General features: G+C 39.8%; 1 protein-coding gene across 8 annotated transcripts in view; it reads right to left on the bottom strand.

Annotated features, from left to right (window-relative positions):
• FAM184A (family with sequence similarity 184 member A) overlaps positions 1 to 25463 on the bottom strand; it is a 161991-nt gene that overhangs the window by 34319 nt on the left and 102209 nt on the right. For all 8 annotated transcript variants that reach the window (XR_001918521.1, XM_018053008.1, XM_018053010.1 and 5 more), the window contains exons 7-9: positions 21954 to 22115; positions 19882 to 20003; positions 18952 to 19102 (exon numbers count right to left, since the gene is read on the bottom strand). Coding sequence is in view for 7 of the 8 variants with exons in the window: in XM_018053008.1 (XP_017908497.1) it covers positions 18952 to 19102; positions 19882 to 20003; positions 21954 to 22115 (435 nt within the window). In the remaining variant the exon portion in view is untranslated. The remainder of the gene's footprint in view (positions 1 to 18951; positions 19103 to 19881; positions 20004 to 21953; positions 22116 to 25463) is intronic.

The following is a 25463-nucleotide window of genomic DNA, read 5'->3' as shown; positions in this document are numbered from 1 at the left end:
GGGTATCTGTCAGGCTGAAATGAGACAGGACATATTTGCTGTTTAGTTGCTAAGTCATATCTGACACTTTGCAACTTCACAGACTGTAACCCACCAGGCTCCTCTGTCCATGGGATTTCCCAGGCAAGAATACTGGGGTGGGTTGCCATTTCCTTCTCCTGGGGACCTCCCCAACCCAGGTATCGAACCTGAGTCTCCTGCATTGCAGGCAGATTCTTTACTGCTGCACCACCAGGGACTGAAGAGCCTTAATTCAGTGGGGACCCCTGGAAGAATTTTAAGCAGGAAAATGGCACGATCTGATTTACATCATAAAAGATTACTTCAAGTTTGTGGGGGGAAAAGTGAAATTGTGGGAGCTAAATAGAAGGCTATTATATGGTGGCTTGGACTAGTGTTCGCTAAGAGAGACAGAAGCAGGTGGAACTGGGATTGGTTTCGGAGGTGGAATAAACAGGATTGAGATTACATGAGAGATCAGAAAAGAGAGAAAGCAAGGATGACTCTTCAGTTTTTGTTTGGAGCAAAAAGCAGTGCCAGGAAGTGAAGATGATGGGATAGGGATGGAGAATCAATACTTTTGAGCCATACATGCTAAGTCTGAGATGCCTATTGGATAACCAAGTGACTGAGTTTGGGTGAAGACAAAGGCTGGAGATTTAACTTGGGACTTAACTGGAAGTCACTGAACTATACAGACCTGGCTTCCTCGGAGGCTGAGGGTAAAGACTCTGCCTGCCAGTGCAAGAGACCCAGGAGACCCAGGTTCAATCCCTGGGTCGGGAAGATCCCCTGGAGGAGGAAATGGCTACCCACTCCAGTATTCTTGCCTGGTGAATCCCCATGGAGAGACGAGCCTGGAGGGCTGCAGTCCGTGGGGTCACAAAGAGTTGGACATGACTGAGCAACTGAGCGTGCATGACCTATAGATGATATTTAAAACACAGAATGGGCTGAGAGTCCCCCCAGTAAGTGTTTGAGAGAATACTGGATGAACTAAAAATCTGTATGCAAATATATTATTTGGCAAGTATTCTACATGAGCAGGATCCACGTTAAGAAAAATTAATGCTATATTAAGTCAATTTCCTTTAAAGCATCTTAAGATACTTGTTAGTTTTTGAGATGACTGAAAAGGGCCTTAAGAGGTCCTCTTCAGCTCATTAGAGCACTTGGATATTTCAGCACAGAAAGGCTTATTAAGGTGTTTCAGGATTTCTGGTCTTGATGGATGAATATAATCAGACTTTCAGCCATTATAAGTAAGGAAGAAAAACTGAAAATAACTGAAAAAGTTGCTGCGCTTAATGAGAAGTTTACAGCTTTGTACATAAGAAAACTATGCTCTTAGGAGTAATCTTACTGTTCTAATTCTCAGTTTATTCATTTAGAAAATAGCACAAGGTTTTTATTGACAGATGTTAGCACTTGACAAATGTACTGGTATATAAATATTGAAACCCACTGAATTACAGGGCTTCCCAGGTGGTACTAGTGGTAAAGAAGCTGTCTACTAATGCAGGAGATGTAAGAGATGGGGGTTCAATCCCTGGGTCAGGGAGATCCCCTGGAGGAGGGTATGGGAACCCACACCAGTGTTCTTGCCTGGAGAATCACCATGGACAGAGAAGCCTGGTGGGGTATGGTCCACAGGATGGAAGAGACTTAGCATGCACACACTGAAGGACAAGCTTTTAGAGGACCATGGCTTGTTCATATTTTGCATCCAAAGTGCCAAACTTAGTACCTGGCAAAGAGTTAAATGGTCAATCAGCGTTTATTAAAAGACTAAATGAATGACATGGACTTTTATTACTGAGTTAGATCTTACTACTCTCTACCTTTTCCCCTTCCCCAAAGTAACATAAGAAGTAATGAGAAACTTTTAAATAACAAAAAGAAGTTATTTAGAAAAGAACATAGATATCTTGCAGATATCCTGTTGACAGAAGCCAGCAGAATCTAAGACTTAGAAATGTATTCCCTCAGAGAAGCGAACTAATGAGTATACTAAATATCTGTATTAATCTGAACAGAAAGACTGCCAAGAGGGAAACAATATATGTCCTACTCTGGTCTATTCTCTGTACTGCGGTCAGAGTTTTCAAACTTTAATATCGGAATGTGTTAAATTCATCAAACCCTGCCTAAAACCTTTCAGTGGCTCGTCATGGTACTTTAGATGAAATCTCCACAAGGCAAACAAGAACCCATGTTATCTGACCCTGCTGCCTACCTCCCCCATCTTCCTAGCTCTCTATTCCCCAGAATATAGGTATTTGGAGGCTGCCTGAGGACCTTTGCACATACTTCCCCCTCTGCCCAGAACGCTGTTCTCCTTCTTCTCTTGGCCTGATTCTGCTTCTCTTCCAGGTAGAAGATGCTGCACTTAGAGAAGCCTTCCCCATACAACATTACGGTTGTAATGAATTAATGTGCCACTTCTGTTTGCCTTCTTTTTTAGATTATAAACAAAGGGAAGTAAGACAGCCCTGTTACTGGTCTGTCACAGTGCCTAGCATATCAGAAATACTGAATTTTTAACATATGTCAAAAATTTTTATTCTGACAATAGAATTTTCTTTACTAACAGAAATGTCACTTGCTAAATTTCTAAATTCCTTGAAATAATATCTACATTAATCTAACACTGCATTCAAGTAAAATATGTTAAATCTTAATAAAATATTCCAAAATTAAGTTTTTAACATATAACACTGTACTTTCTTAAATTATGGAAAGTTTTCTCCAATATTATTTTCAAGTATACTAACATCTAGAGAAAAGCAACCAATAAACCTAAGATTAGAAGTAGGAATCGGAACTTTAATAATTCTCCTGAAACAAAAAATTTAGAAGGTCATGAGCAATTATTTCATATTTAAACTAAATCAGTAATAACAGGCTTTTCAATGAAATTAAAGTGAAGAGAATGTAATGTTAGATAATTTTAACACTTCTCAGAGGCGAGGTCTTTAACTTTATAATCATATATCTACTGAATGTTTTCAAATCCAAAGTATTGTAATTATTTTTGGTATCTTGCCATAGGAAATAGAAATAAATGCATTTATTATTACAGTGCTATCTAGAAGTTCTTAATATTTTTCAAGTGTCTTCTGAGCCTTAGTGCCTGTGAACACATAGGCTGTTCTGCATTTCATCACAGTCCCAGTGCAGTATTTTGCAGAACAGACATACACATACACACACTCAATACACGTTAAAACTACTCGGGGGGCAGGTGGGAACTTTCCTGGTAGTCCAGTGGTTAAGAATACACACTCCCAGTGTGGGGAAGGGTTCAATCCTTGGTCAGGGAACTAAGATCCTGCATGCTATGTTCAGTTCAGTTGCTCATTTGTGTCCGACTCTTTGTGACCCCATGAACCGCAGCACGCCAGGCCTCCCTGTCCATCACCAACTCTCGGAGTTCACCCAAACCCATATCCATTGAGTCGGTGATGCCATCCAACCATCTCATCCTCTGTCATCCCCTTCTCCTCCTGCCCTCAATCTTTCCCAGCATCAGGGTCTTTTCCAGTGAGTCAGCTCTTTGTATCAGGTAGCCAAAGTATTGGAGTTTTAAGCTTCAACATCAGTCCTTCCAATGAACACCCAGGACTGATCTCCTTTAGGATGGACTGCTTGGATCGCCTTGCAGTCCAAGGGACTCTCAAGAGTCTTCTCCAACACCACTGTTCAAAAGCATCAATTCTGGGGGAGAGGGAAAGATGGCGGAGGAATAGGACGGCAAGACCACTTTCTCCCTCACAAATTCCTCAAAAGAACATTTCAACGCCGAGCAAACTTCACAAAACAACTTCTGTAGGCTGGCAGAGGACATCAGGCAACCAGAAAAGCAGATCATTGTCTTCAAAAACAGGTAGGAAAAAATATAAAAGACGAAAAGGAGACAAAGGAGGTGGGGAGGGAGCTCCGTCCCGGGAAGGGAAGCCCGTCCCGGGAAGGGAATTTTAAGAAGAGAGGTTTCCAAACACCAGGAAACACTCTCCCTGCCGAGTCTGTGGCGAGCCTTGGAAACACAGAGGGCAACATAACAGGAAGGAAAAATAGACAAATAATTAAAACCAACAGATTACAAGCCCAACAGTAACTCCCCCAGCGGAAAAGCAGCACAGACGCCTGCATCCGCCATTGGGAAGCGGGGGCAGGGTAGGGACGCGCGGGAGGCGCGGGCTGCAGTGCTTTGTAAGAATCGGGCAGGAACGCCCCACGCGCAACCATAACGATCTAACTTGGGCTAGCAAACCAGACTGTGGGATAGCTACCACGCGAAAAGCTCGAACATAAGACACCGCCAGGACCGAGCACAGAACAAAGGACGGAACGGGAAAAGCCGGCTGCAGAGCATCCCCCGCCGGGGACAGGCAGCCAGAGCCGTAAGGACTGGAAAGGGGCAATTGCAGACTCGGGACCTAACTGCAAGCAAGCTCCTTTGCTAAGACTTCTGGGGGTGCTGGACAGTCACAATCTACTGCACGGGGTGCGCCAGCGGTCCGCCCAGAAAGCTGAGCAGCAGCGGCAGAAAAGGTGACAAGCCGCGGCGATCGCGCTCGCCAAACTCCTGAGCTACTCGGAACTGGGAAGGGCACAAAGCGCAGTTCCAGCCGAATCTGTGCCTCTGAGGGCTGCCTGAGCGCCGAACCTGAGCGGCTTGGACCGGGGAAGTGCACGCAGCCTAGGGCCGGCCCCAGACGGTTCCCGGCTGAGCATCCTAGAGCTGGAGCGGTTTGTGCGCCGCGAGAAAGGACAGGTCAAGCCGGGCAGAGATACTGCGTGCACACGACAGTGCTATTTGTTAGCAGCAGCCCCCCTCCTCACAGCGCAACTAAACTAGTGAGCCTAAAAAGCCAGCAAACAGAAGAAGTTAAACAGAGGGAACCACCTTGGAAGTGATCCCACACGGCCCATTACACCAGAAAGGGCCAGATATTTTTAAAATCATTCCTTTTTTTTTTTTTTTTTTTTTTTTGCTTTTTTTTCTAACTTTTTTTTAATTGTTAAGTCTTCTATTTCTCCTCTAATTTTTATTTCTATAACCTATTATTACTATATTTTTGTTTGTTTTAAAAAGACTTTTTTTCTTTTTTTTTTTTTTTAAGGCAAACACCATATACAGTCTTTGGATGGTTGTTGATGGCTTTTTTTTTTTTTCTTGATTGTTTGTTTGTTTGTTTTTTAATAATTCTTTTTCTTTCTTTTTTTTTTTTTTCTTTCTTTCTTCCTTTTTCCTTCTGCTTCTCTCTAATATTGTATCTTTGAAAATCCAACCTCTACTCTAGATTTTTAATCTTTGCTCTTAGGTTTTTGTGGTCAATTTTGTACATTTAAAAACCCAAACTTCACTATCCCAGTTTACCTGAGAGCGAGATTACTGGCTTGACCACTCTCTCCTCCTCTGGACTCTCCTTTTTCTCCACCAGGTGGCCTCTGTCTCTTTTCTCCCCCATCTCTCCTCTATCCAACTCTGTGAATCTCTGTGTGTTCCAGACAGTGGAGAACACCTAAGGAACAGGTTACTGGCAGGATTTGTCTCTCTCCTACTCATTCCTCTCTCTGATCCTCCTGGTCACCTCTGTCTACTTCCTCCCTCTCCTCTTCCCCGTATAACTCTGTAAATACCTCTGAGCGGTCCAGACTATAGAGCGCACATAAGGAAGTGACTACTGGCTAGCTTGCTCTCTTCTCTTTTGATCTCACCGCATCTCATTCCAGTTACCTCTAACTACCCCCTCCATCTTCTCTTCTCCTTATAACTCAGTGAACCCCTCTGAGTGTCCCTCAATGTGGAGAAACTTTTCATCTTTAACCTAGATGTTTTATCATCAGTGCTGTATAGATGGAGAAGTCTAGAGGCTACTGTAAAAATAAAACTGAAAACCAGAAGCAGGAGGCTTAAATCCAAAGCCTGAAAACATTAGAGAACTCTTGAATTCAGGGAACATTAAGCAATAGGAGCCCATCTAATGCCTTCATACCTACACCGAAACCAAGTTCCACCTAAGGGCCAACAAATTCCAAAACAAGACATACCACGCAAATTCTCCAGCAACACAGGAACACTCCCCTGAGCTTCAATATACAGGCAGCTCAAAATTATCCCAAAACCTTTGATGTCTCGTAACCCATTACGGGTCACTCCATTGCACTCCAGAGAGAAGAAACCCAGCTCCACCCACCAAAACTCCAACACAAGCCTCCCTAACCAGGAAACCTTGACAAGCCACTGATAGAACCCCACCCAAAGTGAGGAAGCTCCATAATAAAGAGAACTCCACAAATTCCCAGAATATAAAAAGGCCACCCCAAATGCAGCAATATAACCAAGATGAAGAGACAGAGGAATACACAGCAGGTAAAGGAACAGGAGAGTTGCCCACCAAACCAAACAAAAGTGGAAGAAGTAGGGAATCTACCGGAGAAGGAATTCCGAATATTGATAGTGAAAATGATCCAAAATCTTGAAATCAAAATGGAATCACAGATAAATAGGCTAGAGACAAGGATTGAGAAGATGCAAGAAAGGTTTAACAAGGACCTAGAAGAAATAAAAAAGAGTCAAAATATAATGAATAATGCAATAAATGAGATCAGAAACACTCTGGAGGCAACAATTAGTAGAATAACGGAGGCAGAAGATAGGATTAGTGAAATAGAAGATAGAATGGTAGAAATAAATGAATCAGAGAGGAAACAAGAACAACGAATTAAAAGAAATGAGGACAATCTCAGAGACCTCCAGGACAATATGAAACGCTCCAACATTCGAATTATAGGAGTCCCAGAAGAAGAAGACAGAAAGAAAGATCATGAGAAAATCCTTGAGGAGATAATAGTTGAAAACTTCCCTAAAATGGGGAAGGAAATAATCACCCAAGTACAAGAAACACAGAGAGTTCCAAATAGGATAAACCCAAGGCGAAACACCCCAAGACACATATTAATCAAATTAACAAAGATCAAACACAAAGAACAAATATTAAAAGCAGCAAGGGAAAAACAACAAATAACACACAAGGGGATTCCTATTAGGATAACAGCTGATCTTTCAATAGAAACTCTTCAGGCCAGGAGGGAATGGCAAGACATACTTAAAGTGATGAAAGACAATAACCTACAGCCCAGATTACTGTACCCAGCAAGGATCTCATTCAAATATGAAGGAGAAATCAAAAGCTTTACAGACAAGCAAAAGCTGAGAGAATTCAGCACCACCAAACCAGCTCTCCAACAAATTCTAAAGGATATTCTCTAGACAGGAAACACGAAAAGGGTGTATAAACTCGAACCCAAAACAATAAAGTAAATGGTAACGGGATCACACTTATCAATAATTACCTTAAACGTAAATGGGTTGAACGCCCCAACCAAAAGACAGAGACTGGCCGAATGGATACAAAAACAAGACCCCTCTATATGCTGCTTACAAGAGACCCACCTCAAAACAAGGGACACATACAGACTGAAAGTGAAGGGCTGGAAAAAGATATACCACGCAAATAGAGACCAAAAGAAAGCAGGAGTGGCAATACTCATATCCGATAAAATAGACTTTAAAACAAAGGCTGTGAAAAGAGACAAAGAAGGCCACTACATAATGATCAAAGGAACAATCCAAGAAGAAGATATAACAATTATAAATATATATGCCCCCAATATAGGAGCCCCGCAATATGTAAGACAAATGCTAACAAGTATGAAAGGGGAAATCAACAATAACACAATAATAGTGGGAGACTTTAATACCCCACTCACACCTATGGACAGATCAACTAAACAGAAAATTAACAAAGAAACGCAAACTTTAAATGATACATTAGATCAGTTAGACCTAATTGATATCTATAGGACATTTCACCCCAAAACAATGAATTTCACTTTTTTTTCAAGTGCTCATGGAACCTTCTCCAGGATAGATCACATCCTGGGCCATAAATCTAAACTTGATAAATTCAAAAAAATCGAAATCATTCCAAGCATCTTTTCTGACCATAATGCATTAAGATTAGATCTCAATTACAGGAGAAAAACTATTAAAAATTCCAACATATGGAGGTTGAACAACACACTTCTGAATAACCAACAAATCACAGAAGAAATCAAAAAAGAAATCAAAATATGCATAGAAACTAATGAAAATGAAAACACAACAACCCAAAACCTGTGGGACACTATAAAAGCAGTGCTAAGAGGAAAGTTCATAGCAATACAGGCATACCTCAAGAAACAAGAAAAAAGTCAAATGAATAACCTAACTCTGCAACTAAAGCAACTAGAAAAGGAAGAGTTGGAGAACCCCAGAGTTAGTAGAAGGAAAGAAATCTTAAAAATTAGGGCAGAAATAAATGCAAAAGAAACAAAAGAGACCATAGCAAAAATTAACAAAGCCAAAAGCTGGTTCTTTGAAAGGATAAATAAAATTGACAAACCATTAGCCAGACTCATCAAGAAGCAAAGAGAGAAAAATCAAATCAATAAAATTAGAAATGAAAATGGAGAGATCACAACAGACAACACAGAAATACAAAGGATCATAAGAGACTACTATCAGCAGTTGTATGCCAATAAAATGGACAACGTGGAAGAAATGGACAAATTCTTAGAAAAGTACAATTTTCCAAAACTGAACCAGGAAGAAATAGAAAATCTTAACAGACCCATCACAAGCACAGAAATTGAAATGGTAATCAGAAATCTTCCAGCAAACAAAAGCCCAGGTCCAGACGGCTTCACAGCTGAATTCTACCAAAAATTTCGAGAAGAGCTAACACCTATCCTCCTCAAACTCTTCCAGAAAATTGCAGAGGAAGGTAAACTTCCAAACTCATTCTATGAGGCCACCATCACCCTAATACCAAAACCTGACAAAGATGTCACAAAAAAGGAAAACTACAGGCCAATATCACTGATGAACATAGATGCAAAAATCCTCAACAAAATTCTAGCAATCAGAATCCAACAACACATTAAAAAGATCATACACCATGACCAAGTGGGCTTTATCCCAGGGATGCAAGGATTCTTCAATATCCGCAAATCAATCAATGTAATTCACCACATTAACAAATTGAAAAATAAAAACCATATGATTATCTCAATAGAGAAATCCTGCAGAGAAAGCCTTTGACAAAATTCAACATCCATTTATGATAAAAACTCTCCAGAAAGCAGGAATAGAAGGAACATACCTCAACATAATAAAAGCAATATATGACAAACCCACAGCAAACATTATCCTCAATGGTGAAAAATTGAAAGCATTCCCCCTAAAGTCAGGAACAAGACAAGGGTGTCCACTTTCACCGCTACTATTCAACATAGTTCTGGAAGTTTTGGCCACAGCAATCAGAGCAGAAAAAGAAATAAAAGGAATCCAAATTGGAAAAGAAGAAGTAAAACTCTCACTGTTTGCAGATGACATGATCCTCTACATGGAAAACCCTAAAGACTCCACCAGAAAATTACTAGACCTAATCAATGAATATAGTAAAGTTGCAGGATATAAAATCAACACACGGAAATCCCTTGCATTCCTATACACGAATAATGAGAAAGTAGAAAAAGAAATTAAGGAAACAATTCCATTCACCATTGCAACGAAAAGAATAAAATACTTAGGAATATATCTACCTAAAGAAACTAAAGACCTATATATAGAAAACTATAAAACACTGATGAAAGAAATCAAAGAGGACACTAATAGATGGAGAAATATACCATGTTCATGGATCGGAAGAATCAATATAGTGAAAATGAGTATACTACCCAAAGCAATTTACAAATTTAATGCAATCCCTGTCAAGCTACCAGCCACATTTTTCACAGAACTAGAACAAATAATTTCAAGATTTGTATGGAAACACAAAAAACCTCGAATAGCCAAAGCAATCTTGAGAAAGAAGAATGGAACTGGAGGAATCAACTTGCCTGACTTCAGGCTCTACTACAAAGCCACAGTCATCAAGACAGTATGGTACTGGCACAAAGACAGACATATAGATCAATGGAACAAAATAGAAAGCCCAGAGATAAATCCACACACATATGGACACCTTATCTTTGACAAAGGAGGCAAGAATATACAATGGAGTAAAGACAATCTCTTTAACAAGTGGTGCTGGGAAAACTGGTCAACCACTTGTAAAAGAATGAAACTAGATCACTTTCTAACACCGTACACAAAAATAAACTCAAAATGGATTAAAGATCTAAATGTAAGATCAGAAACTATAAAACTCCTAGAGGAGAACATAGGCAAAACACTCTCAGACATAAATCACAGCAGGATCCTCTATGATCCACCTCCCAGAATTCTGGAAATAAAAGCAAAAATAAACAAATGGGATCTAATTAAAATTAAAAGCTTCTGTACAACAAAGGAAAATATAAGCAAGGTGAAAAGACAGCCTTCAGAATGGGAGAAAATAATAGCAAATGAAACAACTGACAAACAACTAATCTCAAAAATATACAAGCAACTTCTGCAGCTCAATTCCAGAAAAATAAACGACCCAATCAAAAAATGGGCCAAAGAACTAAATAGACATTTCTCCAAAGAAGACATACGGATGGCTAACAAACACATGAAAAGATGCTCAACATCACTCATTATTAGAGAAATGCAAATCAAAACCACAATGAGGTACCACTTCACACCAGTCAGAATGGCTGCGATCCAAAAATCTGCAAGCAATAAATGCTGGAGAGGGTGTGGAGAAAAGGGAACCCTCCTACACTGTTGGTGGGAATGCAAACTAGTACAGCCACTATGGAGAACAGTCTGGAGATTCCTTAAAAAATTGCAAATAGAACTACCTTATGACCCAGCAATCCCACTTCTGGGCATACACACGGAGGAAACCAGAATTGAAAGAGACACATGTACCCCAATGTTCATCGCAGCACTGTTTATAATAGCCAGGACATGGAAACAACCTAGATGTCCATCAGCAGATGAATGGATAAGAAAGCTGTGGTACATATACACAATGGAGTATTACTCAGCCGTTAAAAAGAATTCATTTGAATCAGTTCTGATGAGATGGATGAAACTGGAGCCAATTATACAGAGTGAAGTAAGCCAGAAAGAAAAACACCAATACAGTATACTAACACATATATATGGAATTTAGGAAGATGGCAATGACGACCCTGTATGCAAGACAGGAAAAAAGACACAGATGTGTATAACGGACTTTTGGACTCAGAGGGAGAGGGAGAGGGTGGGACGATTTGGGAGAATGGGAATTCTAACATGTATACTGTCATGTAAGAATTGAATCGCCAGTCCATGTCTGACGTAGGGTGCAGCTTGCTTGGGGCAGGTGCATGGGGATGACCCAGAGAGATGTTGTGGGGAGGGAGGTGGGAGGGGGGTTCATGTTTGGGAACGCATGTAAGAATTTAAGCTTTTAAAATTTAAAAAAAAAATAAATAAATAAAAAATTAAAAAAAATTAAAAAAAAAATAAAAATGTGAAGTTAAAAAAAAAAAAAAAAAAAAAAAAAGCATCAATTCTTTGGTGCTCAGCTTTCTTTGTAGTTCACCTCTCACATCCATACATGACTACTGGAAAAACCATAGCCTTGACTAGACAGACCTTTGTTGGCAAAGTAATAGCTCTGCTTTTTAATATGCTGTCTAGGTTGGTCATAACTTTTCTTCCAAGGAGTAAGCATCTTTTAATTTCATGGCTGCAGTCACCATCTTCTGTGATTTTGGAGCCCAGAAAAATAAAGTCAGCTACTGTTTCCCCATCTGTTTGCCATGAAGTGATGGGACCAGATGCCATAATCTTCGTTTTCTGAATGTTGAGCTTTAAGCCAACTTTTTCACTTTCCTCTTTCACTTTCATCAAGAGGCTCTCTAGTTCCTCTTCACTTTCTGCCATAAGGGTGGTGTCATCTGCATGCTGATCTACAAAAAGCCTATAGCCAAAACTACCCAGTATTTTACCACATCTTCTTTAAGCTAGGTATAGATATCACAGTTCCATCTCTTTGTTCTCTTTTCCCAGGGTCCAGGCTGAATCCCTGATGTTTCTTTCACATAGTTTCCTGTTCTCCTGATTTCTCAGGAGAGGATTCCGAACCCTCAAGGTCAGCTTCACTTGTCTCCTGTCACTGCTTAGGGCTTCTGTCAAGGTCATGGTCTAAGTTAGCTGAGAAGAGGTGATAACTCTGGGTCCTTTTCTATCCCCTCTACCTCAGTTATCTGCTTGCAGCCATTCTTTTATTAAGAGGTATTATTGTTACTCATTTAACATGGGCAGAAAACTGATGAAAATATAATCTCTTTTCAATAGACAGAAGTACAATTTCTAAAGAGAGAATTTCTTTCTTCCTAACATAAATCTTAAGAGCCAGCTGAACGAGTACTGAGCTTACAGAACTAAACTGATGCAACATTTTGTGTTCCAAATAGTTTAGACCAGTGCTAACAAGAACTATAATTGAGACCCATGTGTCACTTTAATATTTTAATAGCCATATTAAAAAAAGTAAAAGTATTTTTAGGCATATATTTAACCCAATATATCCCAAGCACTAGCATCTCAACATGTAACTAAATAAAAAGTGCTAGTGAGACATTCCATATTCTTTTTTTATATTAAATTTTCAAAACCCAGTATATTTTTTACACTGACATCTCAAATTGGATGAAGCTCACTTCAAGTACTCAGCAGTCATAGGTGGCTTGTTGCTACCATATTAGACAACACTCATCTAGCAATCAGAAAGCATTCTGCAACGGCCTTAAACTGGCTTTTCTGTCATTCTTGATCAACAGCACTGATTTTGATGCTCCATTTCTTATTCATGTCATTGTTCTTTCCTACTGAGCATGAACAATGCCCAAGTATCCTGTGAATGTAGAACCAACAAGTCTAATATAAAACTCACCACCCCATCCCCTTTCGGTGCAGTAGTCTGTCTTGACCTTCTTGTCTCAGATGATCATCTTCTTTCCGTTATCTTTGTTTAAATCCTGGGCCAGCTTTAACATGTCCTTCTCCTTTACCAAAGTATTCCATCAAATTTGTTCCCTTATGATTTCTCTTGTAATTCTCAGTGAAATAAACTTAATTCGGGTCCTACTTGGGTGGACTTATTTGTACTTCATACATTTAACAACTTCCTCTTTGGATGCCCTGACTCAGGTTTTCTTTATTCAGCAACCCCTGCGAGCTAGGCACAGTTTAAGCTGCTGGGATGCAGCAGTGAGCAACAAAGGCAAAGAACCAGCGCCCACGGAACGCCATTCTAACAGGAAAGAGACTCAATACCATGCTGCTGCTGCTGCTGAGTCACTTCAGTCGTGTCCAACTCTGTGCGACCCCATAGCCGCCAGCCCACCAGGCTCCCCCGTCCCTGGGATTCTCCCAGCAAGCACACTGGAGTGGGTTGCCATTTCCTTCCCCAATGCATGAAAGTGAAAAGTGAAAGTGAAGTCGCTCAGTCGTGTCCGACTCTTAGCAACCCCATGGACTGCAGCCCACCAGGCTCCTCCGCCCATGGGATTTTCCAGGCAAGAGTACTGGAGTGGGGTGCCATTGCCTTCTCCCAATATGATGCTATGTGGTAACAAATGTTTTGAAGAAACACAAGGCAGAATCACCGAGTGACAAAGGGAGGCTATTTCAGGGGAAGTATCTTTTTCGAAGATTAAGATCTGTGCATAGGGCTTCCCTGGAGGCTCAATGGTAAAGAAACAACCAGCCAATTCAAGAGACATGAGTTGGATCCCTGGTCCAGGAAGATCCCAAATGCCACGGAGCAACTAAGAACATAAACCACAACTACAGAGCCTGTGCTCTAGAGCCTGGGGGCTGCAACCACCGAGTGCATGAGCCCTAGAGCTTGAGCTCTGCAACCAGGGAAGCCACTGCAGCGAGAGGCCTGTGCACTGCGACAGGGAGCAGCCCCTGCTCACCTAACCAGAAGAAGCCTGCTCGGAAGTGAAGGCCCCGCTCAGCCAAAAACAACCATGTTTTGAAAAAAAGATCTGAGCAGAGAATTGAACAAATTGAGGAACAAGCCATGTAGATCTGGGGAAGGTGGATTCCATAAGCATTGGAAGATGCAGAGGCCCTGAGAAGGATTAAGCTTGGTGCATGTGGTCCAGAAACTCCACTCCAAGTAGTCCAGTATGGCTGTAAAAAGCGAAGGGATGTATACACCCATGGTGGATTCATGTCAATGTATGGCAAAACCAATGCAGTACTGTAAAGTAAAATAAAGTAAAAATTAAAATAAATAAATAAAAGTAAAAAAAAAAAAAAGCGAAGGGAGACAGTGGCAGCAGATGACTCTGGCCGTGCAGACAGAGGCCAAATCATGAGGCTCCTGCAGGCCACAGTAAGAGTGTGGAGCGCACTCTACAAAGGTGATGCGAAGCCACTGGTGGATCTGAAGATTACAGTACCATCATCCAATTAATAATTTAAGAGTATCACTTTCGATGGATGAAAAACAATTTGTAGGTAGGTAAGAGAAGAAGCAACGAAACCAAATATAGGTTCCAGGTGCAGCACAGAAGGGTAGTGGAGGAAGTGGTAAGACATGAGCAGATCTGGATGTACCTGGAAGGCAGGACAGTAGAAAATGCTGGTGGTCGGCTGCACAGCATGCGAGAGACGAGGTGGTCATTCCTTACTGCTTAGACGGCTAGGCAGTAAGGATCGACAGTGTCCAGCAGGAGCAGTCTGGCTTAGGCTGAGGTGATGGAGGGATGCATATGCATTCAAGAGCCCTGTTTCACATACTTTAATTTAGGTATTTATACTGAGATGTCTACATTTAGTCCTCACTTCAATATTAAGCTTTCTAAAATAAAAAAAAATTCAGCATGTTATTCTGTTATCCACAACCCTTTGAGAGAATCTCATAGCTTACTGAGTAAATTTTGACCTCCTAAGACTGAGAGGGTCATTTCCTAGGCAGGTTGATAAGAAGTCTAGGGGTCCCCAAGGAGAGAGGGGTCTGGAATTCTCAAGGAGGAAGAAAGGACAAACTTTTTTTCCTTCTCTACACTCCTTAGGATTATATAACAACAATGTATTCTGCCTGAGGACAGTCTCTGGATTAAACCTTCTGGCTAATTCTGTAAATTATGGGAGTAGACCTGCTCTTTACAAGGATTATATAATAACAATGTATTCTGCCTGAGGATAGTCTCTGGATTAAACCTTCTGGCTAATTCTGTTATCTTAAAATGTAAATTATGGGGGTAGGTCTGGTGAGGTCTTTGCAACCTCCAGAGATTCTTCGGATTCATTGGAGAGTATATAACTTCATTGCTAACACTAACAACGGGGTACTCTTTCTACCCACTTCTAATGCCTATGTCAGAAGCTTTCTCTATCTCCTTTATACTTTATTACACAAAAGCTCTGAGCGATCAAGCCTCGTCTCTGGCCCGGATTGAATTCTTCTCCTCCGGGGGCCAAGTATCCCGGCGTTGTGATTCAACAACAACCTTTCAAGACTAGAAGTCAAAGTTTTTCACAATGATCTCTCTCCCCAATTGTCCTGTTATTTTTCAGTATTCCTTACAGTGTCTGGGAAATTTGAGTATCTTTTGTCTGATACATTGAGTATACATTGAGTATAAATGTCTGATAAATGGATAAAAGTATTTGTGTTCCCCCTTCACCTTATTCAAAAGCCACACTACAGCGGACCTCCTCAATGAAATGTTACCCAATCACATGGGCTATATTACTTTTCTCTAACTCAATACTCCTACCCAGTAGTATGCTGATAAATGTTTTAACAGCTCTCTGAAACATGAAGCCCTCATCTGTAGCATTTGTTATACCTAGGATGTAAACACTCTCACCATGGATGACTGCAAGCCACGATGACCCTGATGACCCTGAACACGGAGTTGAGAAGGTACTGGCAAACCAGCTCGGTGAGCTGGTGGCACCCCAACACCACTGCTTCCACAGACTAACAGTCCAGACCGTTTGTGAAGTCACTTACAGCGGAGTGACTTTTACTGAGGGGTCTGTACACAAGTCTTTCCCCTATTAGACTGCAAATATGTGGAGGGTAAAAACTGTGTCATGCATTGCTACAACCAGCTAAATGACCTTGGGATCTCAGAGCTCAAAATGGAGAGTCAGACCTAAACGACAGAATTCCATAATTCTATGTCTGAATGATCCATGTATCTCTCAAATTTCTCAGTTCGCTGATCTGAATGGGGGCACTGGAATACGAAGTCATACTTCCTTATTATTCCAAAATAAAATCTTCCTTGAAAAAGATGAAATAGAGAAGTAAATGAGGACAGTTTAGGCTCACAAATAGAAAATATGATCAATGAGGAATTTATATAATCATTTTTCAACTAAAGAAAAATAAGACTGTATTTCTTCTACTTTAAAGGAATTCAAATATGCACACTCATTAGCCCAGGAAGCAAAATTAGTTTTGGACTAAAGTATAATCATTGAATAGAAAAAATAGAACACAATGAAATAATAAAGGAAGACTAAAAGATGTAAAGTTAGGCTCTGATTGGAGCACAGAATGAAAATAAAAGCTTCTGGAAGTTTTCATAAAGTAAAAAACATCGAACTAAAGAAAAATAAAATTCTCATGCTTGTCTATGTCCATTTTTTCAGATATGTAGGCCATGAGGGTGAGTTTAAATTAAACCCATGTGAAGGACGAATCCTTTTACTTCTTCTTTGCTCTAAGTAGGATGAAATACATGTAAGCTAAGGCTCAAAAAGTAGACTTGTGTTCAGCTTACTCAAAAATGACTTAAACACGTGAAAATACAGATCCTCTGATACCCTTTCGCAACAGATGCTCTGCCTAGGCCCTAACTGTTTCCTGTTCTATTTGCCACTTTGTACTCCCCTAATTTCACAAAGCCCAAGCCAGGTCTGTCTTCCCCAGGTGTGGAAGGGTGTAGGTGGTGACAGAGTGAAATAGCTGGAGGGGGCAGGGCAGGGGAGGCAGCTTTGAGGAGTAGGGATGAGCAGACGTCAGGCAGCTGGAGAATGGTGGAGCAGGCGGCAGAGCACAGCCTCTAGGAAACCATCCAAAATAACCTACAGAACAAGATCCAAAGGGCCAGGAAGGGTCTACTATCCAAAACAAAGTTCCATGAAAAAGACTGCTGGTCCTGCAAGAATGTGTCCCATCTCATATATTGACAAGACTGAACGCTCTAATATAATACTCACCTCTACTTTAATGTGAAATCCTCTGTTTAGTTTTCTCTTAACTTTCTTCAGGTAGACAATCCTGAATGTAACAGCTATTTGCCAGCTTATCTACGGTAATGTGTGTGCCCTACACATTTCAGAAGTGGGGAAAAAGGAAGATGTTGTAATTTTGGAAATGGTCTCATGGCCTGACGCAGTAGAGAACAGCCTCACCTTTAGAGGCAATTAATTCTTGGTTACCTTGATATTTATGGTATCTCCTTTGAAAACGGATTAAAAATTTTTTTCTGTGAAGTTGGCAAAAATTGCAGCCACATGTAATAAAATACATTATAATACATAGAACTAGAACCAGATGTAAAGCATTATATCCCCTTGGGAATGAACAATGTAGACTAGATGTCAAAAAACAAAAACAAAAACAAGACAAGGATACCAGAATATCAGAGAGGCATGGAAGAAATCTGAGTAAATGGATAATGAATTAAATAATCTGATAGAAAACAGGTGGGAGAGGAGGTGTGCCCTCTTTACAGTGCCAAATCCAGGTAGAGAATGTGTAGCTCAATAGATCCTGATTGACTGAAAAACAGGCAGACTTTTAAGGATGTTTTTCCTTTTTACTGTAAATTGGATTATGTGGTAAAATTAAACCTTCCTAAGTACACAACATCACAGAGGAGGGTTACCACTCTACCCAGTAAAACATGTCCCTCTAGATCCCTAAGGAGGGACGTAAAAAAGTATAGAGAAGGTAACTAATACGCAATGCTAACACGGTGACCAACTTTTAGTGAGAGCTGTTTTCTTATTTTTGTGTGAGTTTCAAAGGTTTCAAATTTATTCACAAAAGCTCATAAATATTCCTGGAGGTATACTCCCTTTCCAGAGTAACACTGTAAGTTACTAGGAAATACCAGTCACAAATGGGCAGGCTCAAAGTACTCTGGAAAGGTACTGCATGTATGTACCTATGTAATAAATAATCCTACAAAAAAGCCTATCCTGTTTATTTTGAAATTCATCGTGATCACAAACAGAAAGATAATAGTAGATTTCTGGCACTAAATTGCTGAGCTGCTTCTTAACAAGTTCTGCACTTGCTTATCAACTGGTGACTCACACAGTCAGTCCTATTTAATTATTGGCTTTGCAGAAGACTGTTAAGAATTCATAAATTTAGAAGTTGTGTAAATGAGTGACATTGTGCAAATTCGCTTAATTATAGGTGCTCTGGAAATAAGCGAGCCTGACATAAGAAGATAGATTTAGAAAAACCACACCTTACATTTATGTCACTTTGAAGCATAGCATGCAACTTCCTGCTGGTGAGAAAGAAGTAAATTGCTCACTTCTAGAAAGTGGTTTTAGGAAACTGGGATTACTTTTACTAATAAATTTTACCCTCCATTGCCCAAATGGTATCTAATGGCTTGGAAAAAGATGTTATACTTTCAAACTAAAACTTTTCCATTTAAAATCCTTAATTTGTTCAGTTCAAATATTAAACCAAACAACTGTAAGTGCTTCTCAATATTTAGGACTGTAGATATAACATAATTGTTAAGCACACTATTTCCTAAGTTTAAGAACATTTCCTTGATATCATACAATCTAAAAAATTTAAGTTAGTCCTATAAAAAATAACAAAATACAGTGAATTAACACACAACGTTTTATACTTCTTTAGCTAGCAAATGCCAAGGAAAATGATCTTCCCTATTCCACAGACTATTAATTACCTGGTTTAAGAGATCTTCTACTTTCTTCTGCCATGAATCCCTGGCTGCATTTTTCTCTCGCTCTTTTAACTGCAAAAGTTGAGACATTGCTGACTTTTTATCCTCTTCATGTTGAAGCCTTAACTCTTCGCGAAGTTTGGAACACTCTTGTCTAAAACACAATAAATGTGTTTAATTTGTAAAGAGAATTTTTCCTCTCAATAACTACACTATAGCTTGTGTGCAGGTTTTCTAAGCATTTAACTAATCTGTCTCAAAAGCTGGCTCAGAGTAAGAGGTGCTTATTTTATCAGTAAGTTAAGGGCCATAAGGTAAACTGGTAACTTATCAAGATCACTGATTAATCAAATTACCGAAGGTAGAATACGTTCTAGAACAATAAGTCCTCTGACTTCAGATTAGTTCTCCACCTATATTATAGTCAGGAGAAGGAAATGGCAACCCACTCCAGTATTCTTGTCTGGAGAATCCCATGGACAGAGGAGCCTGGCAGGCTATAGTCCATGTGGTCGCAAAGAGTGGGACATGACCGAGTGACTTCACTTCACTTATATTATAGTTAAGGAAATGAAATAAAAAATTATCTGTATTTAAGCAGAAAAACAGAACTTTAATTTCTCTACATTTAACCATGGGAAAAATTAAAAATGCTGCTACTACGGACCTCCCTGGTGATCCAGTGGCTAAGACTCTGTGCTCCCAATACAGAGGGCCTGGGTTTGATCCCTGGTCAGGGAACTGGACCCCGCATGCCACATTTAAGAGTTCACCTGCTGCAGCTAAGACCCAGCACACCCAAATAAATAGAGCTTCTTAAAAAATGCTGCTACTACATCTTAAACAATGAGATAATGTAAGCCATATAAATAGAAAACCATTTTTTTTTGCATATGTGTATAGTAAGACGACATCAGAGAGTAGAGAGTGTACCTAAGGTTTTCAGTCCACTTCATCTCTAGGTCATGGGCCATTCTGTCCACTCGTAGTTTCTCCTCTTCTTTCATGGCAGCCACTGTTCCTTCATGCTGCCGCCTCTCCTGTTCTAGCTTACTCTGAAGAAGAAAAGCTATCAATAAAGACTAGTCTTCAGAGTCACTGCTGCTTATTTCAAGTAAGGAGAGTGCCTGCATTATAACTTTTAAATTCTTACAAGACAATAATTGATAGCGCTATCTATAACGATTATTTGCAATTTTTTAACAATAAAATCATGGTACCCATTTTATAATTTTAAATGTCCTTGTGCAAGACATAGTTTATTAAGGCTCATACACTAACAAGTTATTTTTAAAAACTTAAAATCAGCATTAAATTAATAACCTAAGCTTTCTATATCACAGGTATCTAAGAATTCAATTATCTTCACCTGAACACACACTACATAGGCAAATATATTATTAAAATTCATTCCCATTCATATCAAAAGTATGCTATCTATTCAAAGCCTAGGCATTATAACTGTACCTCACTGACCTGATTAAAATAATCATGAGAAGTTTAGGCTTCTATTTTTATCATGTAACTTCAAACCAGTGGTCCAGTGGTTTATGTTATAGTTAATAGACTATGAAATATGTGACATCTCTGTAGAGGAGCATGAATCAAGTGGTTTTCTGGAGTGTGGGGCTGGACACGACCTGTCTGGACAACACTGGCAACCGGTGACCCCTGCCAGCAGTGCACCCGCTCTCAGGGCGCAACAGAAAAGGAAGAGATGCTGGTCCCAGCTTCTGTTATCACAGTGACCCTTTCTGGATCACCCACTTGCTGTGGCATTGTTGAGGAGCATATCCAGATTTATGGGAAGGAAGTTGCTGCTGAAATTGTTCACCTGGCTAGTACGCAGTAAATGGTGAAACCTGAATTTAGCAGTCTTAGCCAGCTGTCGTTTTCACTAAGCACTCGGCCTCGAGGAATTATTTTTTCCACCAACAACAATTCTGTTGAATGGAACAGAATTACTCAAAGTAAGAAATCTCTAGCTACTGTCCTCCTAGTTGTATTCATTTCTCTGTCTTCTAAGGCAGTCTAAATATTTGCTCTGCTTCATGAGACTTGAAGGGGAAAGACAAACCTTTCCCAATATCTGTAGGTCACGGAGAATCACTCAGTTGCTATAGACCAGAGTTCAAATTCTTACCAGTTAAGAGAACTGTGCATACTATTAATATTATGGGTTGAATATTATTATGGGTTGAATTGTGTCTCCAAAGAGATATGTGGAAGTCCTACCACCCCAGTTCCTCAGAATGTGCTGTTATTTGGAAATAGGGTCAGTGAAGATATAATCAGGTAAGATGGAGTCAGGCTGGAGTTGGTGATGCCCTTTGTCCAATACAACAGGTATCCTTACAAGAAGATATAAGGACACAGGAAGGATGCCATGAGAATACAGGGGAGACTGAAGTCGTGCTGCCAACAGCCAAGGAACACCCGACTACCAGGGGCTGGAAAAGGCAAGAAAGATCCTCCCTTAGAGGTTTCAAAGGGAGAATGGCCCTGGGAACACCTTGATTTTGAACTTTCAACCTTCAGAACCGTGAGAGAATAAATTCCTGTTGTTTTAAGCCACCATGTTTACAGTACTTAGCTATGTCAGCCCTAGGAAACGAATACACTATATATAATGTGATGTTTAAAATAAACTTTAAGCAGAGTAACTAAATCATGTTTTTACCTCACTGATGTTTAGATTATAGTAGGATAATAACGGAGAAGGCAATGGCACCCCACTCCAGTACTCTTGCCTGGAAAATCCCATGGATGGAGGAGCCTGGTGGGCTGCGGTCCATGGGGTCATGAAGAGTCGGACACGACTGAGCAACTTCACTTTCACTTTTCACTTTTATGCACTGGAGAAGGAAATGGCAACCCACTCCAGAGTTCTTGCCTGGAGAATCCCAGGAACGGCGGAGCCTGGTGGGCTGCCGTCTGTGGGGTCGCACAGAGTCGGACACGACTGAAGCGACTTAGCAGCAGCAGCAGCAGGATAATGACATTACCTCAACATTTAATAGAGCATCCTTGGTCTCCTTCAGCCTCCCTTTAGTCAGATCAAGCTCATTCTGAAGTCTTTCCTGGGAGTCCTGAAGGCTGGCAATGAGTCCTTCGGCAGAGCCGAGACCTTGTTCGCTTTTGCTTACCATTTCTTGGAGGCGGCCAATCTGCAAGTAAATACAGTACTTTTAATACATCCCAGAGTAACTGACTAGCAAACAGTCACGTTTCTTAAAGTCTTTTCTTTAGATGAAATTTCACTGGTGGATCTTTCTTGATGAATTTGGAAGAAGCACTCAGTCATGACAGTCTTCACCTGTTGTTTTTTGAAAAGACCTCCATATTTCCCTTTGTTATGGCAACCATGTAAATAAATGGATACCTCAAGCTCCTGGGAGTTACTGGTTATATCATATAATCAAATACCTATAAAGAAGAACTGAAGTAGGATAAAGATTATGCCCAAGATTGAGGCGGAAAATATTTTTTTAAATACAAATATTTTAAAAAATTGCTCTTTAAAACAGCATCACATATTTCATTTGAGCCCTGTTCTCCATCTATGTATAAAAGTGATAGATTTTGATCAATATTGATAAGCTGGTAATGCAGCTTAAATTAGGGTATGCCGTGATTTCTGCGTTTCCATAAAAAAAAACTGTGTCATGAAACTGTTGAGTTAAATTTATACACTCTTGAAATTAGCTAATAGACAATGTGTTAATTAAGCAGAGTCATACCCGCAAGTGATGAGAACTAAAATCAATAAGTGAAAATATTTTAAAATTACTTCACAGGAAAAGGCTATGACAAAAACATCTCATTTTTATAAAATAGCCAAGCCCATCAAAACTCAACAGATATGACAACTGGTAATTTTAAAATGATACCTGAATATTTCTCACTGTAAATACATACAAAGAAAACTGGAAATCCTTCAACCCCTCTCTAACCTGAAATTCCCTGTCCCCAACTTCCTGTCTCCTTTCCATGCAGATGTAGGGACATGCCGAGCAACTGCGGTGATGGGAGCACTCTATCTTGTTAGTATCTTTAAGGAATGCCAACATCATAAAACTAGCCGGGCGCTTTCAGTTCTTCTGAGCTCTGAAACATTTTCATAGCTAAGACTTACCTGCTCTTTGAAGAGTTGGTAAAGTCATTCTCTGAAATGCTCTGGCTCTAGTGCCTCCTTAGTCTACGCGGGACTTTTCAGTTTCTTTCCTGGCTATATAATCGGTTTGGCCAGGCTGTTTAACTACTTTGAGTCATTTCAGAAATTTAAATTTTCATACAAAGACATCAGTTTTCCCTAAATTTTAAAATTTACTAGTGTATTTGTACATAATCTTCATATATAGTGTTTTAAAATTTTTCTGTCGTGTTTACGTCACACTCCCCTAGTCCATATAGTTTCTTTCTTTACTGTTTGTGTTGACCTGGCTTGCCATGAAAGTGTTTTGCGGCAGTAAGTGAGTGAATGTAAGAAAAGTGACTATTAAGAGAGTTAAAGAGTCCTGAACTTAGCAAAAAAATCTAGTTTCAAGTTCTGGGTCTGTCAATACAAAATAGCAATAAAAATACCTGCCTTATAGACGTATTACAATAATTCAATTCTAGGATTATGTGGGAAAAGATTTTTTTTTAACTAGAAAGCAACATACAAATATTAGGTACCAATCAATAAGGAAGGGACAACTAAAGCTATCAATGTGGAGAATAATGTTCTTCCACAATCCAGAAAGTTTCCAGATAAGTAAGGGTTATATACACAGAAGGAATACATAAAGAAAAACTTGTAAATAACACTATTCATGTAATTACACAAGGAATTAAAGAGTGTTCAAGAAATAAGAATTTAATTATTGACAGAATGAATATGTTTAAATAGGAAAAAACTTTAAAATTCTGTACAACTAAATACGCAAACGTTCAAAGAACATAACTGATTAAAGTTTGGTTTCCAAATATAATAAAACTGGGTATGTATGGAACACATCTGTTGCCCTTCATTGTCAGAACCTCCTTTTGTCGCTAGGGGAATCTATCCTTCCTATGGGTCCAGGAGGTCTCAGCAGGGCTTCAGCCCAACTCCAGGACTGAGACGTTCACTAAAGCATAAACAAATAAGGTCATCTCCTTCTGCTGACCATGGGGACTGGTCAGGGGCAGGCACATGATTAAAGAACTCTCAGGACTTTTAAAGGAGCTCCTAAAAAAGGCCATTTCCAGTTGCACATATACCTAAGAGGATGTGCACATAATACTGAAGAATTACCACACAAACAGAGCAAACCCAACTCAACAGAAAAAGAGAAACTGAGCTCCAGTGTCAACAAGTTCCGTTCTGAATCTGGTCGTGACTGATGCTAACATTCTCCTGGGACTTTTCAGTCACACGACTCAAGAAATTTCCATAGGCCAGTTTGAGTTGGGCTTTCTGTCACGTGCAACAGAGATCAATACACAGATTCTTCTTGTCAACGTGCACACCGAAGGAATTACAGTGAGTAGAAGCCTCCTCCCTGTAATAGCTACCCACACTTACTTTTCTCTCTAATCCATTCTTTATGACTCTCCAGAGTCAACTTATTAAAATTACAAGTATGAATATGAGTGTCAGCTCTACCCCCATGCAACTGTCCACATATTTGTACCCAGCATCTTCCAAATGCTTTCTGTTTTCTTCAGGATACCTTCTAAAATCTTTCAAGGGGCTTACAAGGCACCTCGGCACAGCTCCTGCCTAACTCTCTGGTCTTGGTTTGGCAAAACTCTCCATCACTTTGATATTCATCGGGGGTAAGAGAGGCACTGTGGCTAAGAATTGAGTTCTGAAATTTCACTGCTAGGATTGGAATTCTGGCTTTACCCAATTACTATGCGACTTGGGCAAGTCACGTAACATTTTGTGATTTAGTAACTAGTATTTACTGCATGGGATTATTTTGAGACTTAACAGTATAAAGGAGAGAATACACTGAAACAATGCCTGGGTCATAGAACTAAATAAGTATTATCATACTATAGTTACTTTTGTACTTCATCTATACCGGCATCCCTCCAATTCCTAGAAACTTCTCATGTCTCAGGGCCTTTGCGGGAGCTATCTTCAGTTTATTCTTGTAGTGAACTCCTGTTAATCACTTACCACCATTCTGTAATTTTTGCTGAATTTCTACTGAAAATTTTGTCAATAATCTTTAAGCATTTCCTTAGCTTCAATACACTGGAATGTATATTCTCCTCTTTATGGCTTTTACACATGCCGCTAAATTCCTTTCCAGGAAAATCATGATTTTATATTCCCATCAGCAGCTTTTGGTGTTTATTTCTTTACCCTTATCAATGCTGCATGGTCTTATGTTTTGCTTAATCATTGTTAATTTTATGGTAATGAAATGACATCTTACTGATTTCCAGTTTTCAAATGATAGTGGTATTAAAATTGTTTTCCATGTATTTTCTTTAGCCCATTTAAAAAAACTACAGTGCATTTTTCCTACTGCTTTGTA

This window comes from Capra hircus, chromosome 9, assembly GCF_001704415.2.
Source record: "Capra hircus breed San Clemente chromosome 9, ASM170441v1, whole genome shotgun sequence".
In the NCBI taxonomy this organism is placed as follows: domain Eukaryota; kingdom Metazoa; phylum Chordata; class Mammalia; order Artiodactyla; family Bovidae; genus Capra; species Capra hircus.
Note: the sequence above shows the minus strand (reverse complement) of the source record. Positions and strands in the feature narration are given on the sequence as shown.